Source organism: Erithacus rubecula (assembly GCF_903797595.1).
Source record: "Erithacus rubecula genome assembly, chromosome: 28".
Taxonomy (NCBI): Eukaryota; Metazoa; Chordata; class Aves; order Passeriformes; family Muscicapidae; genus Erithacus; species Erithacus rubecula.
Window position 1 is genome coordinate 5,087,804 of NC_136680.1, and position 14,441 is coordinate 5,102,244.

The window sequence follows — 14,441 nt, forward strand, 5'->3', positions numbered from 1 at the left end:
TCAATGGATGCAAAAGGTTCAGCGAGGTTTTATTGCTCTGCCATGGCAAGGGCTGGGAAGGGGCAGCAGGATTCACCCCTAACCACCTGGACTGGCCACTGTCCCTTCCCCACATGGTCCCTCTCGGCCCGGAGGCCGGTAGAAGTCACATGTTGGCTCTCTCCCGCTGCAGCCGAGAATTGTAGGCTCGCGAAACTGTGTTCCAGGAGTCCATGTACCGGTCCATGCACATGGCGATGCATTTCTGCGGGACACAGAGCCTCAGCGGCAGCCCCGAGCTAGAGGCTCGCGGGTCTCCGCATCTCCCACCCGTCCTCACCTGCTCGGAGTTGTCCAGGGCGCCGCCGGGCTTCCCGATGCACTTCCGAAAGCACTTGTCCGTCATCCGCTGCGGAGAGAGCCTGTGAGGGGCACGGCGGCCCGGGGCTCCGGCCGAGCCGCCGCCCCTGCTGCGAGGGGAGCGGGACGGCCTGGCCGTCCCCAGCGACCGCACCGGGACCCGCCACCCCGCCCGGCCCCGCCGCCGCTTCTGACCTGCAACAGCTCCTGTGCGTTGGCCACGGCGATCTGCACCTTCACTTGCTCCATGATAAGCCCCGGGTCCAGCTTCCCCCCGCCGCCTCCTCCGGAGCCGAAGTCGGAACCGAAGCCGCTCTCCATGCCCAGAGTCACCGCGGACGGGCGCCCTGCGCTGCCGAAGGGAGAAATGGCGGCGCCCGGGACTGCGCTTCCCGGCGGGCCCCGCGCCGCCGCCGCCTCCGCCTCAGCGGGGCCGGGCGGGACCGAGCGGGGCCGGGCCGCCTCAGCGGGGCCGCGCTGTCCCCAGCCCGGGGGCGCCCGTCCCGCCGCCGCTCGTGGCCGGTGTCCCGAGCGCTGGTGTCACCGCCGGCCGCGGAGGAGGCGGCCCCGAGCGAGCTCCGAAGGGACTCCCCGGGGCCGAGCCGGGCCCGCATCGGACAACAGCGTTCGAGTACCAGGGTTCAGTGCAGCACCACGAACTGAGGCGACGGGACGGGGCTTTACACCGGCATCACCAGACAAACGCTGCCCAGCTGCAGCCCGTGGTGAAACACCAGCTCTGCTGGGATCGCCGCAGAGAGAAACTCCCCTTTGGGTTCTCTCTGGAATTCATCCTGCTGTTCTTCCAGGCTTCCTTCTGCCTTACGTGACTTGGGTGACAGGCCCACGCCCTTGAAGTCTGCCATTAAGAATGCTGTGCGACGAGGTAGGAGCAAATAGGAGAGGACAACGCTGCGGAGCCCCTCACATGGCTGAGGTGTGATCTGCAGGTAGGAGATGACATGAGAGGAGGGGACTGAGCAGGACAGCAGAGCTAAAGCCAAAACTCTGCTCATCTTCACTAGCCCGAGCCCCCACTCAGAGTATTGCAAACCATATCATCCCGCCTTTGGATCTGCCCGCTTCAAACAGAAGCCATTCCTACCACCCCGCAGAAGCATCATCAGCTGGTGCTACGGTGGGGCAGCCGCCTACAATTTCACAATGAGTACGGACTCGAAAGTGAGCTGGGAGCTGAGCCAGGCTCGCAAATGCGTCAGCTCGTGGCAGTGCTTTGGTTCATTCCTAAGAACCCTTTCCTGCCAGGGATTGATATCTGCTCTCATTCTTATTTAGCGTCAAGTAGGTTAAATGGAAAAGCCCCTTAAGTGCAGCGGTAGTGAGGAAGCAAGGCAATGTTTATGTGCTCCAGCTCCTGATATTCTGCCCCCTGCTTTTATTAGTACTGATCAGAGAGGACAGCAGGTTCCATCAGAACTCCGTCACGTTTAAGGAAAGCGTTCATTTGTTTCTGGAGCGCTTCTCGCTATCCCTGCTGGGACACGCCCTTCGATCCCTTCTGGAACACACCCCGCCATCCCTGTTGGGACACACCTCGAGATCCCTGTTAGAACACACACACCCCGCTATCCCTGCTGGGACACACCTCGAGATCCCTGTTAGAACACACACACCCCGCTATCCCTGCTGGGACACACCTCGAGATCCCTGTTAGAACACACACCCCGCTAGCCCTGCTGGGACACACCCACTGTCCCTGCTGGGACACACCCCCCTGTACCTGCTGGGACACACCCACAGTCCCTGCTGGGACACACCCCACTGTCCCTGCTGGGACACACCCCCCTGTACCTGCTGGGACACACCCCCCTGTACCTGCTGGGACACACCCCACTGTCCCTGCTGGGACACACCCCCCTGTACCTGCTGGGACACACCCACAGTCCCTGCTGGGACACACCCCACTTTCCCTGCTGGGACACACCCCACAGTCCCTGCTGGGACACATCCCCTTGTCCCTGCTGGGACACACCCCACTGTCCCTGTGGACACACCCCCCTGTACCTGCTGGGACACACCCCCCTGTACCTGCTGGGACACATCCCCTTGTCCCTGCTGGGACACACCCCACTGTCCCTGTGGACACACCCCCCTGTACCTGCTGGGACACACCCCACTGTCCCTGCTGGGACACACCCCCCTGTACCTGCTGGGACACACCCCCCTGTACCTGCTGGGACACACCCACAGTCCCTGCTGGGACACACCCCACTGTCCCTGCTGGGACACACCCCCCTGTACCTGCTGGGACACATCCCCTTGTCCCTGCTGGGACACACCCCCCTGTCCGTGTCGGGACCTGCCCTGCAATCCCCCTGCTGGGACACACTGTGATTCATCTGATCACTCTCTGGAGCACAGACAGCAGCTCTTTGTGTCCTCTGTCCACACTTAAAGGCCTCCTTGGATGAATCGTGTCAAACAGCTCACATGACCTTTGTGTTGGGTAACAGAGAGAAGGAAACCAATTAAATGCAAAACATTTATTCGAGTGTGTTGTACAAAAAGTTTCCAGTCATAAAATGTATATTACAAATCATTGAAAAAGACAAGACATTTGGCATGCATATTCTAAAAAGAAAAAAACAACCACTTTGAAATGATAAAGTCTAGATCATTATGTAGTTTTTCTAAGTTTCAAGTAAACACTTTCGTTTCATTTCCTTTGTGTTTCCATTAACCTTTTTCGTAATTCCCTATTTAAAAAACTTGAACCTTCCAAAAAGCCATCGGCAGCAGCTGACTGGACGTGGTTACTGCAGTGTCCTCAAGCCAGACCTACCTTAAGTCAAAATTTTGTTTAGAAATTTTTAAAAATAAAAATAGCAATTCAAGTCACAAGGCATCACTGCTATGAAAATAAGAGATCAACTGTATTTTCTGCCCAAATGGAAAGCATTTTGGCTTAAACTTGCTCAAAACAGATTATTGCTTGTAATTTTAGTGTAATGATCTGGGTAGCTGAATATGCAATAATATCTGCATTACCAAGATGGACTTGTCACTTCAGTAATAGCTAACTAGAAAATCTGTAAGTTCAATAAACAACATCTTATTTTCTGGAACTCCAAATCAATTCACTGCTATTCTGAATGGAGGCTTTCACATTTTTTTCACTCTAGACCTTAGCATTTCAAGAAAGGCATGTTTACAAATAATAATTGCATGTAAATATGGTCTTGTATTAAGAAAAAAAAAAAACAACAAACACCTTTAAATAATTTTAATCTGGTTTAAAGCTAAGCATATTGAAGGGCAAATAAAATTCTGTTTCCCAGGCCATTTAAAATGAGAAAACAATCTCTCCAATATAATTTGTCCTGACATTCAGCTAAAACAGTGCTTTGAAAAATGCAATCACTATCTCACCTTCCGCTCACTGGTTCACAAGGCTTTGCTCACACAGTTTGGACCCAAAAGTGTCAATAAAATGCAGGATCAAATGTGGATATGCTTTTGTTTAGAGATAAGACTTTCAGAAGAAGATACAGAAAGAAGAGATAGAATGGTTTAATAGTGAAGACATGAGAAGTGGCTACAAGAGATCTAGAACATACAGGATGCGTGTGTTCCTGTAGCATCAAAACCTTTCTGATGAGCACAGAAGTAACAGATTCTCCAAGGTCCCGGGGTGTAGAGAGGATTTTTACAGGTCTCTTCTAACCCAAAACCTCTGTTCAGGCTGCAATGAAAGGGCTTTTATACACGATGAGAGTTAAAAAAGAAAAAAAAAGGTGTATAAAACCCAGTAAGATCCCTGAACTGAAGTGTCCCATTGCTCGAGGGCAAACACCACACACTGTGATCTCCTTTCACACTGCAGCCTGCTTCACACTGCAGTACAATTCCCACACCACTGCCAGCTTGCACACGTGCTCAGCTGGCTTTTACCATCACAGGAAGCAGATATTGATGTTCTTCCTGAGACTTTAGGTTCCTGCTACAAACAGAGACTATGCAGCCAACTGTCCATCTAATGGCAACACAGAGCTAAAGACAAGTGAGCAACATTTCAGTGCAAATGATGGGTTCTGTCAGAGCCAAGCTGGAGCCCCGTGTAGGCAGAGACCTGCTGGGTAATAGAGCTGTGAAACAACAAGGGGGAACAGGAAATACAGATGTGCAGCATCAAAGGAATCACAGGAAATACTGATGTGCAGGAACAAGGGAATCCCAGCCACTCTACTCCTTGGAGTATGTCACTGCAATGCAACAGTTAAAGGAACAAATGGAGAAGCAAGGGAGAAAAAACCACCATGAAACGCCAGGGACTCTGAGGCCACACCTCACTCCAGAAGGCACCACATTCCTGACAGGTCTGCAGATGGATGGACTAGGTCTGAGACAAGCATTTTCATGTGGCATGAGCTTAGGAGTAGGCAGGATGTGCTTATTGTATTTTATATGGTATTCTGCTATGAGCTACACATAGGAAAAACTATTTACTATTTCATCCAGAATAAGGTTATATCTCTGGAATAAGAATATCCATATGGGTAGTTATGCTCACGTAACTACTCTGACAAAAGCTTCATTTCCCTCATTAGAGACACCTTAAAATCATTTTTTCTCCAGACAAGTCAAATCTATTTCTCCATCAAGCTTTATGCCAGGTATCAGCACTGGAGTAGAACTGCTGTCCATGATGTAATTTTGTCAAGACTGGTTCATATATAGGATCAAAAAGAAAAAAGAGGAAAGGAGACACTGGATTTTATTTGAATGAAAAGCTTTAAATACTCTGAAAATGGAAAGAAATCTTGGAAAGACAGAAAAGAAACAATGCTTTTTGGGCTGGTAAAGCCACAAAACTGCCTCCCAGTCTGGCTGGAACAGCACTGTGAGACTGAAGCTCAGCATCAAAAGCAAGAGGCCAGGATGGTGGTTGCAGAAGGTGACACAAAAAAGAAAGTACATGGAATACAGTAGTTCTTCTGTGTCTTGTAATTCACAGCCATTTGTTATTTGTAGTAGCCTATTAAAAAGCACTGTGGTAACAGGATCATTCACATTCTGACTTGGCTTTTCCTACACAGTCAATCACAGGTTTATTTCACCTGTATATATCTAAACATGATCCTGAAGAATCAAACTGTTTACAAAGTTAAAAGACACAATTCCAATTTTAAGGACAAATTCTGCAGACTGTTACTCAAGGGCTCAGTGCTCATCATCACAAGAGATCTGCAAGCACCAGTTCTTAAGGCTGCAAGAAGACACATTCCCCATACAGTAGCTGTTATGAAAACTATGGCTCAGGTAGCAAGAGGTTTTTCTTCATTTGAGCTGCCTTTCTGAGGCCGTTCTTTACAGGAAACAAAAAACCAAAAACCACAGAAAAAAATGTAAAATAACTAGACATTCATTGCTGTAGTATTTAAGATTAAAATAATCTTAAATTTACAGGAAAATCTTAAAGGAATAAGCAGTCTGAAAACTGGCCCATGTAAAAAAAAAAAAATCAAATATATATCTTTAGGGAAAAATGAAAAAGCCCTCAAATACTATGTGAGTATATTATAGAAGCTGTGGGTCAGAAAGGGAAATGGTGTCCAGTGGTTGGAAGGTGTGTTGCAAAAATATCTTTATGTTGATTGCATTTATTTGCATAACAACAAATTTAGAAAAGGTAATTGTAACAGTATGTCTGAGAAACATAATTTCACTAGATACATCTTACAGAGAGACATGATTTACTATATATTTAACCTTCTACTCAAGCAGAGTGGGAAAAGATGGCCAAGTACATCAATGCAGTTATCCCATCAGCCCAAACAAATCTTCATCCTGTTTTTTGTAATGGGTCTTCTGATAATAGATTAAAACATAAATGTCTCTTAGCTTAACTTCAGCAATTCAGTCATCCCACTCAAAGAGAGAAAAGTAGCATCTTTGATTTATTTTTAAATGGCAAAATAAATCCTGAAGCTGAAAGCCCCTTTTGTTCCCACCCTGCTTGCATAACAAAGCCATCAGTCAGAGCCACTAAACCGACTTCCTAGGTTATATCTGTCAGTTACTACACTGTCCAGAGAACGTAATGTCCAAAAGCCACCGAAAACATCCAAGCCTTGTCACTTGTCTGATGCTCTCAACTATCTGAACGACAAGATCAGAGTTCAAGAGTGCAGGTAAAAACAGGATTCTCTGTTGGAATCAAATGGTATCCAAATTTTTTATCCAAACTAATAAGTTTGTTTTTCAACTAGTTGTTGAAAAAATATTTGCTTTCTTTGGAGCTGTCAAGTATTTTTACTCATGCTTAAAGATGAACACTCATCCTTATAGGACTCAGAGTTATCTCCAGAGAAATGCAGAAACCTTAAGCTAAATGGACACTGTCAGATAAAAAACACATCCTATTAATATAAAAATCACCTACTACCCATACAATGCATTTTTATAAAAAACATTATTCTCTCTTCAGTCCTTGTTAGACTTTGCCTTGAGCACTTGAACACTGTCACTTATGTCCTTAACAGAGGCAGTTCCTTTGAACTGTTTAAAAGTCATATAACTATTTCTTCTCTATTTTGCAAATATTGCTCCTTTGGATACCTGACAATACCCCTTTGAACCTAAGAGAAGTATGAACAAGCTACATCTAGTTCTGATTAAAAATCAATGTTTACATGGGATAACCTTTGAAATCCCCGATATTTATTATTGTCAAAAGTATAAATATGTTTTACTTCTAAAATCTTAATCAAATATTTTTAAAGCTGAATATGTCAAAATAATTAAATCATAAATACTGAATATCACAATTTGTGTCCATGATTTAACTTGTGACCATGGCCAAATCCCCTAAAAATCAAAGTTTGAGTTTGACACTTCCAACTTAGGATGGTGTATATATTCAGGAACAAGAACCCACCACTCTCCATCATTTGAAATGATGACATAGAGCTCAGGTGTGACAGACCAGGTGTTTCACCATCAGGCTGTCAAACCTTGGAGAAAGATACAATGGCAAGGTCCTGAGTCAAAAATGCCTAAAATAAAGCTTTTCTGATTAGGGGTATATTGCAATTGTGGAGCAGCACTTTGAATGAATCTGTGGTCTAATTTTCCTAAGCTGGAAATTGCTGAGGATACCAGGCAAAATTTCTATAGCTGTGGAGGAAACACTCTGTGAATCTCTCCCAGGGCCCTGTAGATGAACAGAGTTCATTAAACCTTTTTTTTCTAGGGGTGTTATACTGGTTATATATGTAATTATAGATTTACCATACACTCAAGGAGTCTCATCTCATTTTAGCTAAAAATCTCTTTTCTGCTTTAGGTTTCTACGTAAGACTTTATATTCTGTATGGGGAAAAATAATTGTATTCCAATATAGTGTTTCAACAAAGAGGGAAAAATAAAGAAATCTATTAAAAATCCCGGCAGTTTGTTCAGTAAAGTTTTTTTTTTTTGGTTTTTTTTTTATAAAAATGTACCAAGGAGTAAACTTTAAAGAAATCAGGTGATGCATATAAAAATAGTTTTCAGTGGCTCTGGAAGGAAAAAATAGCAAAAATAAAAGGAAATAAATGAAGGGGGAAAGCGCAAATCATGGTTTCTTTCTTCTTTTTTCACATCACTGCACATCCTCTAGAGGTTGTTCTGGGATCACCCTAAAATAAGACAGACAGAGTTGAATTCAGTTCTTACCAACTATTCAGATTGAAAGCCTAGACTCTGGTTATCTCAATTGCCAAAAGCACTTTTCCAGTAGTTTAGTTACATCAAGGGAACATCAGTACATGAAAGGAAGTAGAGCACCTGCCCCAGTCTGCTGCCAGGGCTGACAAATGAAAATTGTGACGTCACCAGCTCAAGATAAGCAAGTTCCTTTATTTCAAATGCTGATTCAATCTGAGACAAATCTCTGCAGTATAGCTGCTTTTCTGGGTAAAAAAAATCAGTTTTTTTATACTACAAATGCACTAATCAATCTTTGGGACCAAAAAAGCTTTGAGAACTCACGTGCAAACCTGCACAGAATTGGTTATTTGTGAAAAGAGCTAACTGATCAGAAGAACAAACTGAGCTTAATATTTAAAATATTTTCTGTATCACCTATATATCTTTCTGGTTTTTTTTGCTCTGTCAACTGCTGGTCACTTATTTCACATTATTAAACTAAAGGTTATCAAAACATACAGGTTGTATTATGAAGAAAAAACAAGTTTGTTTCAGGTGTAGAAGTTATATTGTATCAGAAAACAAACCACTAAGCTGAAGTTTGCAGCAAGAGAAGCAGCTCCATTCCTGCTTTTCAGTGGTTATCTAGCAATACTCTGCTTCCAGGAAGAATGCCCCAGCTCTGTTGCACAGAGCAGCAGATACTGGGAGGAACACTGCCTGCTAATGCTGCAAAAGTATGATCTGAGGTACAGAAACCCTGAGCTGCCATCAGCCACATCCTGAGCTGTAGCAGGATGGATCCCAGCAGTAATTTCTGGCAGCAGCACTCACACTGTCCTCCTTTGGTGCACTGCAATGTTGCAAGCAACCACGGAAGGAAAGGAAGAAAGGACCAGGAAACTCAGAGCTGACAAAAGCTGAAGGGGGATCCCCCCTAAATCTTATGTCTGATTGATCCAACTAGTGAGGCACAAGTTAAATATCTGGTCTGCATCTGATTACCTGCTGGTTGAAAAGATCTTCCTCTCCATATTCTGTCCCATCTTCTTCCTCGTCATTCTCTCGCACAACTACTGATTTAGTAACACTTCTCACTGCAACTTCCTACACAAAGAGACAGATAAGGATTTGGCCAGGACTCTTTATCTATCTGTTAAGTTTTTTGCTATACCATCAATACAATATCCTTATTAAATTCTGGAGAGTTTAAAGCAACTTGGCCTTGATTTAACACTAGCTATGCAAACAAATACTGGCAATATCCTGCAAACCACAACATCATTCCTATTTCTGTGCACTAAAAGGCATGGTAATGTAGTTCAGTCACTTGAATTTTCTTTCATTATCCTGGGATTTAAGAGAAGGAAGCAGACATATTTCAGGTGACAGGTAGTTGATTTTACACAAGGTCACAGCACACATGGGTAGGAGCTGTCTGAGATATTGTGTTAAGTGAGAAACTAAACTTTCTCAGTGTGATTGTACAACATAAGGGATTTCCCAATTTCTAATAAATATTCAATGACAATTGCATATGTTGATTATCAGCATGGTCTTATAAACCAGGCATTAAAGAGAATTCTAAAACCTCAGGAAGTTTCCTTTATTGCTAAATTATTTTTAACACTTCTAAACAGTCAGAGAAATTCAGTCAGGGAATCAGAAATTTCAGAAATAGCCAGAAATTTCTGTCAGAGAAAATTCTTCTGCCTACTTGCACCATGGAAATCACAGGTGAAAATCTCTGGTTGTGGAAAAAGTTGCCCTTAAAATATACCCCTAATCAGGTATACTAAAGATAACCATAGTGAAAACAGACAGATTTGACATTTTTTCAGATACTAGTCTGACCACACGGTTAGAATACTGAGAATGTGAGCTTTATATTTGTACAAATGACCCCCCTCCTACCTCATCCTGCCCACAAATTCTTCCAGAAAACTGCCAGCAAGAAAGGTAACACAAAAACTGATACAACTGTGATCTGCTTCCTTTTCCTACTGCCATCAGATTGCGGGATAATGGCATGGCTATGAGTAACAGCCAAGCCATGATTCTCCCTTGCAAAAGTTACCTGCATGGATGGTTTTAAAAACATTAACTGTGGGCAGATGTAGAAAAATGCAGAATGCTCAAGAACCTCTGGCAAATGAGAACTTATGATATGCTTCTAACATGGAAAGGACAGCTATCTTCCTACATTAATATTTACATTGCACTTCAGAATATCATAGGAACTATATAATGGAATTGTGAATTGCCAGAAATTCTTCTTTTCTTTGTCTCTTCTGAAAGTACATATTCAAATTCCAAACAAATTCTCTACTAGCAGGGTATGCTAAAAGAAGAAGGAAGTGTCTATGGGCATAATAATGACAATCACAGTTTTCAAAAGCATCCCAAAAAAGTCAGAGCTATGCACATCCACCTAATTATTTCAGTGTTATAAACTGTCATATCAGGAGACATCTTCCAATCAGGATTTTGTCACTGTGTCATGCCAGCCCATCCTCAAATGAGGAGTTTGAGATGGGACCCAGCCCTGGCCAGAGCCTACCTCTCCTTCAGAGTTGACGAGGTACGTGCGGATATTGGCACCAGTGCCCCAGCTGCCCTGGTTCTTCCACACCAGAACAGAAGGGGGGCTGTGAGACACACCTGCATCTGCACCCCAGATCTAGAGAGAACAAGACTGCAATTAGCTATTTATCCAATCTTTTCTTTTAAATATACATATCCCCCTGATTATCCTACTTCTCTCTACATACTAGGCTTCCTTTCTGAATTGAAATGGCAGTTTTACCCTACTTTTAACTACACCATTACTTGTAGTAAGGTATTAAAAAAATCTAATATTGCAGTCATGAATTTTTTTTTGAACAAATTTCTCCTATCACTGTCTCAATAACCATAATATATGGAGCCAAGGCAAAAAGCAGCAGGTAGTGTATCAACTTAATATTTTATATGTATCTGAATAATTAATAAGTAGAAATTGCTGCAACTAAAATATACATTTATTTCTTCCTAAAAGAACATCTGTCACAGATTGAAAATAAAATGCAAAATTATTGAAAATCAGCTGTTTACTATAGTTAATGCTGAGAATGTCCAGTCTTAACTACAGTCTACTACTCTGGATGAATGCTCTGAACTGTTCCCAATTCTTTAAGAGGCTGAAGCAGGATTACGGTTCTAAACCTGGGAAAAGGTGTTTGAAAACAACAGTCCTTGACTAATCCCCAAAACCACCTTTTTCTTCAACTTTTTCTGTGCCAAAAAAAATGGACTAAATACTGAAGTACTAATATAGAAATTCATTTTTTGTTTTACATTTTTATAACTGAAATTTGCTTCTCTACAGTGAGATCCATGACCCCAAAAGCTATAACCAAATCAGATTTCCAACTGCCACGGCATCAACAGAAGAATAAGTTGTTGACATACTGTAAATACAACTTACTGTAACAGTCTGCCCAGCTCTGAGGACATACTTAGGAGTAAATTTGTAAGCAATTTCATCTCCATCTCCAATTTGTCTTTTCAGTCTCCAGTTACCCAAGGACTGATCCTAATGGAGAGAGTCAGAAAGTTATCCAGAGTGAACAAAACAGAACTAACAGTCATCACATCTAGGTATTTGTTATTAAAATAATGGAAATATAAATTTATTTACATGGTTGTTAGACGTTTGCATTCTACCTTGAAAGTATTTGCCTATATCCAGTCAGAGTCTAAAGGGTAAATCCCATAAGGTCATTCAGCAAAATTTTAAAGGATATCCATTTCACACAACAAAGTTCTACTAGACAGCAGGCTGTTTCTGTGAGCAGTGTCCCAGTACACATTTACACATTTGGGACACAAATTGTATTCTCTTCCTGCAGCATGTTAGCCCACCATTATGTTCAAGTTTCCAAAGCCCCCATTAATTCCTGCAGCATGCTGCACCTTGAGATGCTGCTCCAGCTCTCCACATGGGCACACCAACTCATGCTGCAAAGGACTGCGTATCATCTCAATTTAGCTCCTTGTTTTCTCTGAATTCTTCTGATGCTCACCTTCTCTGAGTTGTTCTTAAGCTGAACATATTTTCCCTCCAGGTCTATCTCTTCTATGCTGATACTTCCTGTAGCTGAAGCTTGCTGGGACATTTGAAAGCTACTGCTACTGCTGCTGCCACTGATACTTCCTGTGCCAATGCCACTTGTTCCACTGCCAGAAAGCTCCTCTGCTTCGATACGCTTTCTCTTGCCTCGGGAGGTGCGAACAAGTGAAGCGCTGCTGCTGCTGCTGCTGGAGGTAGCTCGAGAGACTGTGACACGGGACGAGGGACTTGGAGAGAGTTTCAACCTACACAATCAAGAAAGTATTTTAATTAACTCACCCAGAGAACCACTGACAAAGCTACAATATCCTCAAGTAGCCAGACTGCAATGCGCTCTGAGGCTGACAGCATCCTCATTCTGTATGCCAAGAGGACTGCATATGTGAGGAGAAGGGGGCTACCCATCCCTGAGGAATGTTCTGGCAGTATGACCATGTGACATGGAAAGCAGTGCTACTGAGAGCAACAGATTACTTAACCCCTCCCTCTAGTACAGCTACTAGTAAACACACTATTCTTGGGCCCCATGATTTAAAACCAAGAAATACAAGCACTTAAGTAAAAAGATCATATGAAGACCAAACCAGAGTAATATATTTCACTGTACTCCAAAACCATTACAAAAACCCCAAAATAAGGACAGTGTTGACAACTAGTGCTCCATTCAAATGTTCCATGCAACAACATTGTGGTGTGAAGCCAATATAACTTCAGTGAAATGAAATCTGGGCATTCCTGCTCAAGTGGTAAAAAAATACGCACAAGAAATGAAAATAACACTTGTGAGTCCTTAGAAAGGAAAGTGGAATCTTTACGAACCTTTCCTCTTCTCCTTCCAGGAGTTTCCGGTAGGCACTGATCTCCATGTCCAGTGCTAATTTAACATCAAGCAGCTCTTGGTACTCTGTAAGCTGAAGCTGCATCTGGTCCCTCATGTCAGTCATCTCCCTCTCCTTTGCATCCAGCATCTTCCTGAACTTCTCCCGCTCACCGGCCATCATTTCCTCCAGCTCCCGAATGCGATCTTCTGCTGCACTGGCCTAGGCACACAGCACAAGAAAAAGCCCACCTGGCATCCATGCACATCCACTCAAAAAGTTAAAACCCTTCTCTCTCCCAAATGAACATAACAGATTTTTCTGTGTAAAATTCAGAAAATATGAAGGGTCAAAACTGTTATTATATTCACACAAATCAGCAGTGTGTTTGAGATGAAAGCCAATTTAGTCCCTTTACCTGTTTCTGCAGACCAGACAGCTGGTAGCTGAGAGCTTCTATCCTCATGCGAGCCTCCTTCAGCTCCTCTCGAGCTGCACCAGCAGCTTTGTCATTTTGGTCAGAAGACAATTTGGCATTCTCAAGCTGGAAAGAAAGTTTTATACAGCTCACTTGTACTGAGTTAGAAATCCTGCAATAACCTCTTGGCAAAAAAATAGCAATAATTTAATTCAAAAAAATTTTAAATGGTCTGGTAAGTTTAGGATTAAAACTGCATAACATTAAGGAAATACCCTAAGGACCGAAGGGAAATCTATTTCAGATCTGTTCTTATAGGATTTGTTTATGCTGTTTAAAAAATATTCTATTAGCCTTTCCATTATACAAGCAACCTTAGTTTCCAAAAAACAGACCACGTGCTCTGCTTGCTTGTCCTAAGGCAAATCACACTGGGTGACAGCAAAGGCTGCCCACCTAATTCATGTCCTGGTCTAAAAGTTCCCTGGATGCCCAGAGACTAACTCAATAAAATACTCCATGGGTGTTATGTCTCTGCTGGCTATTTGCAACTCAGGGACTTTCTCAGTTAGAGACAATATTTTGGGGCTTACTATCTCTCAGTGGATTTCTCAGGCAGGAATTTGTCTCTGCTTTTTTAATTTTTGGGGCAATGAGCTTAGCTCTATATTAAAGAACAATACATTTTGTTTCTTCTCACTCTGGACATCCTCACTGAACATTCACTGTCCCTGCTCCTACTGAAAAAATAATAAGCAATTATTCCTCATTCACCTTCCCCCATGCTATTTATCCTTTTACAGATATCCACTGTATCTTTCACTTATCTTAATGCATCTCTTTTCCAGGTGAAGTTTTATTTAAAATTTTCTCATGCTTGACTTGTTTCCCACTCTAAATTCTCTGTCAGTCTGCTCCATATTACTCTGTAGTACCTTTGCAAGAAGCAATAAAACTACCTGCAGTACTCCAGATGACATCCTGTCCCACAGGCAAAACAGTGGGTTTGGTTTTCTTACATTTCCCTAATAGGTGCCAATACATTATATGTTTTTAGGTTTTTGTTGATTTCTTTTTTGTTTTAATTTTTTGTTAAAGCTAATGA

The 14,441-nt window shown here is 42.9% G+C and overlaps 2 protein-coding genes across 2 annotated transcripts in view; both read right to left on the minus strand.

Moving 5' to 3' along the window:
* Nucleotides 1-8: 8 nt before the first annotated feature.
* Nucleotides 9-763, minus strand: TIMM13 (translocase of inner mitochondrial membrane 13). The gene is made up of 3 exons (XM_079328085.1): nt 535-763; nt 320-388; nt 9-244 (listed from the first exon to the last, which is right to left on the minus strand). Exons 1-3 carry the CDS (start codon nt 658-660, stop codon nt 146-148), a joined length of 294 nt encoding a protein of 97 aa, XP_079184211.1. The 5' UTR covers nt 661-763; the 3' UTR covers nt 9-145.
* A 2,067-nt stretch (nt 764-2,830) lies between these two features.
* Nucleotides 2,831-14,441, minus strand: part of LMNB2 (lamin B2) — a 35,849-nt gene continuing 24,238 nt past the window's right edge. Inside the window, exons 6-12 of the mRNA XM_079328087.1 lie at nt 13,337-13,462; nt 12,920-13,140; nt 12,054-12,345; nt 11,456-11,563; nt 10,550-10,669; nt 8,995-9,096; nt 2,831-7,979 (exon numbers count right to left, since the gene is read on the minus strand). Of these exons, the coding sequence (XP_079184213.1) occupies nt 7,938-7,979; nt 8,995-9,096; nt 10,550-10,669; nt 11,456-11,563; nt 12,054-12,345; nt 12,920-13,140; nt 13,337-13,462 (1,011 nt within the window). The 3' untranslated portion in view covers nt 2,831-7,937. The remainder of the gene's footprint in view (nt 7,980-8,994; nt 9,097-10,549; nt 10,670-11,455; nt 11,564-12,053; nt 12,346-12,919; nt 13,141-13,336; nt 13,463-14,441) is intronic.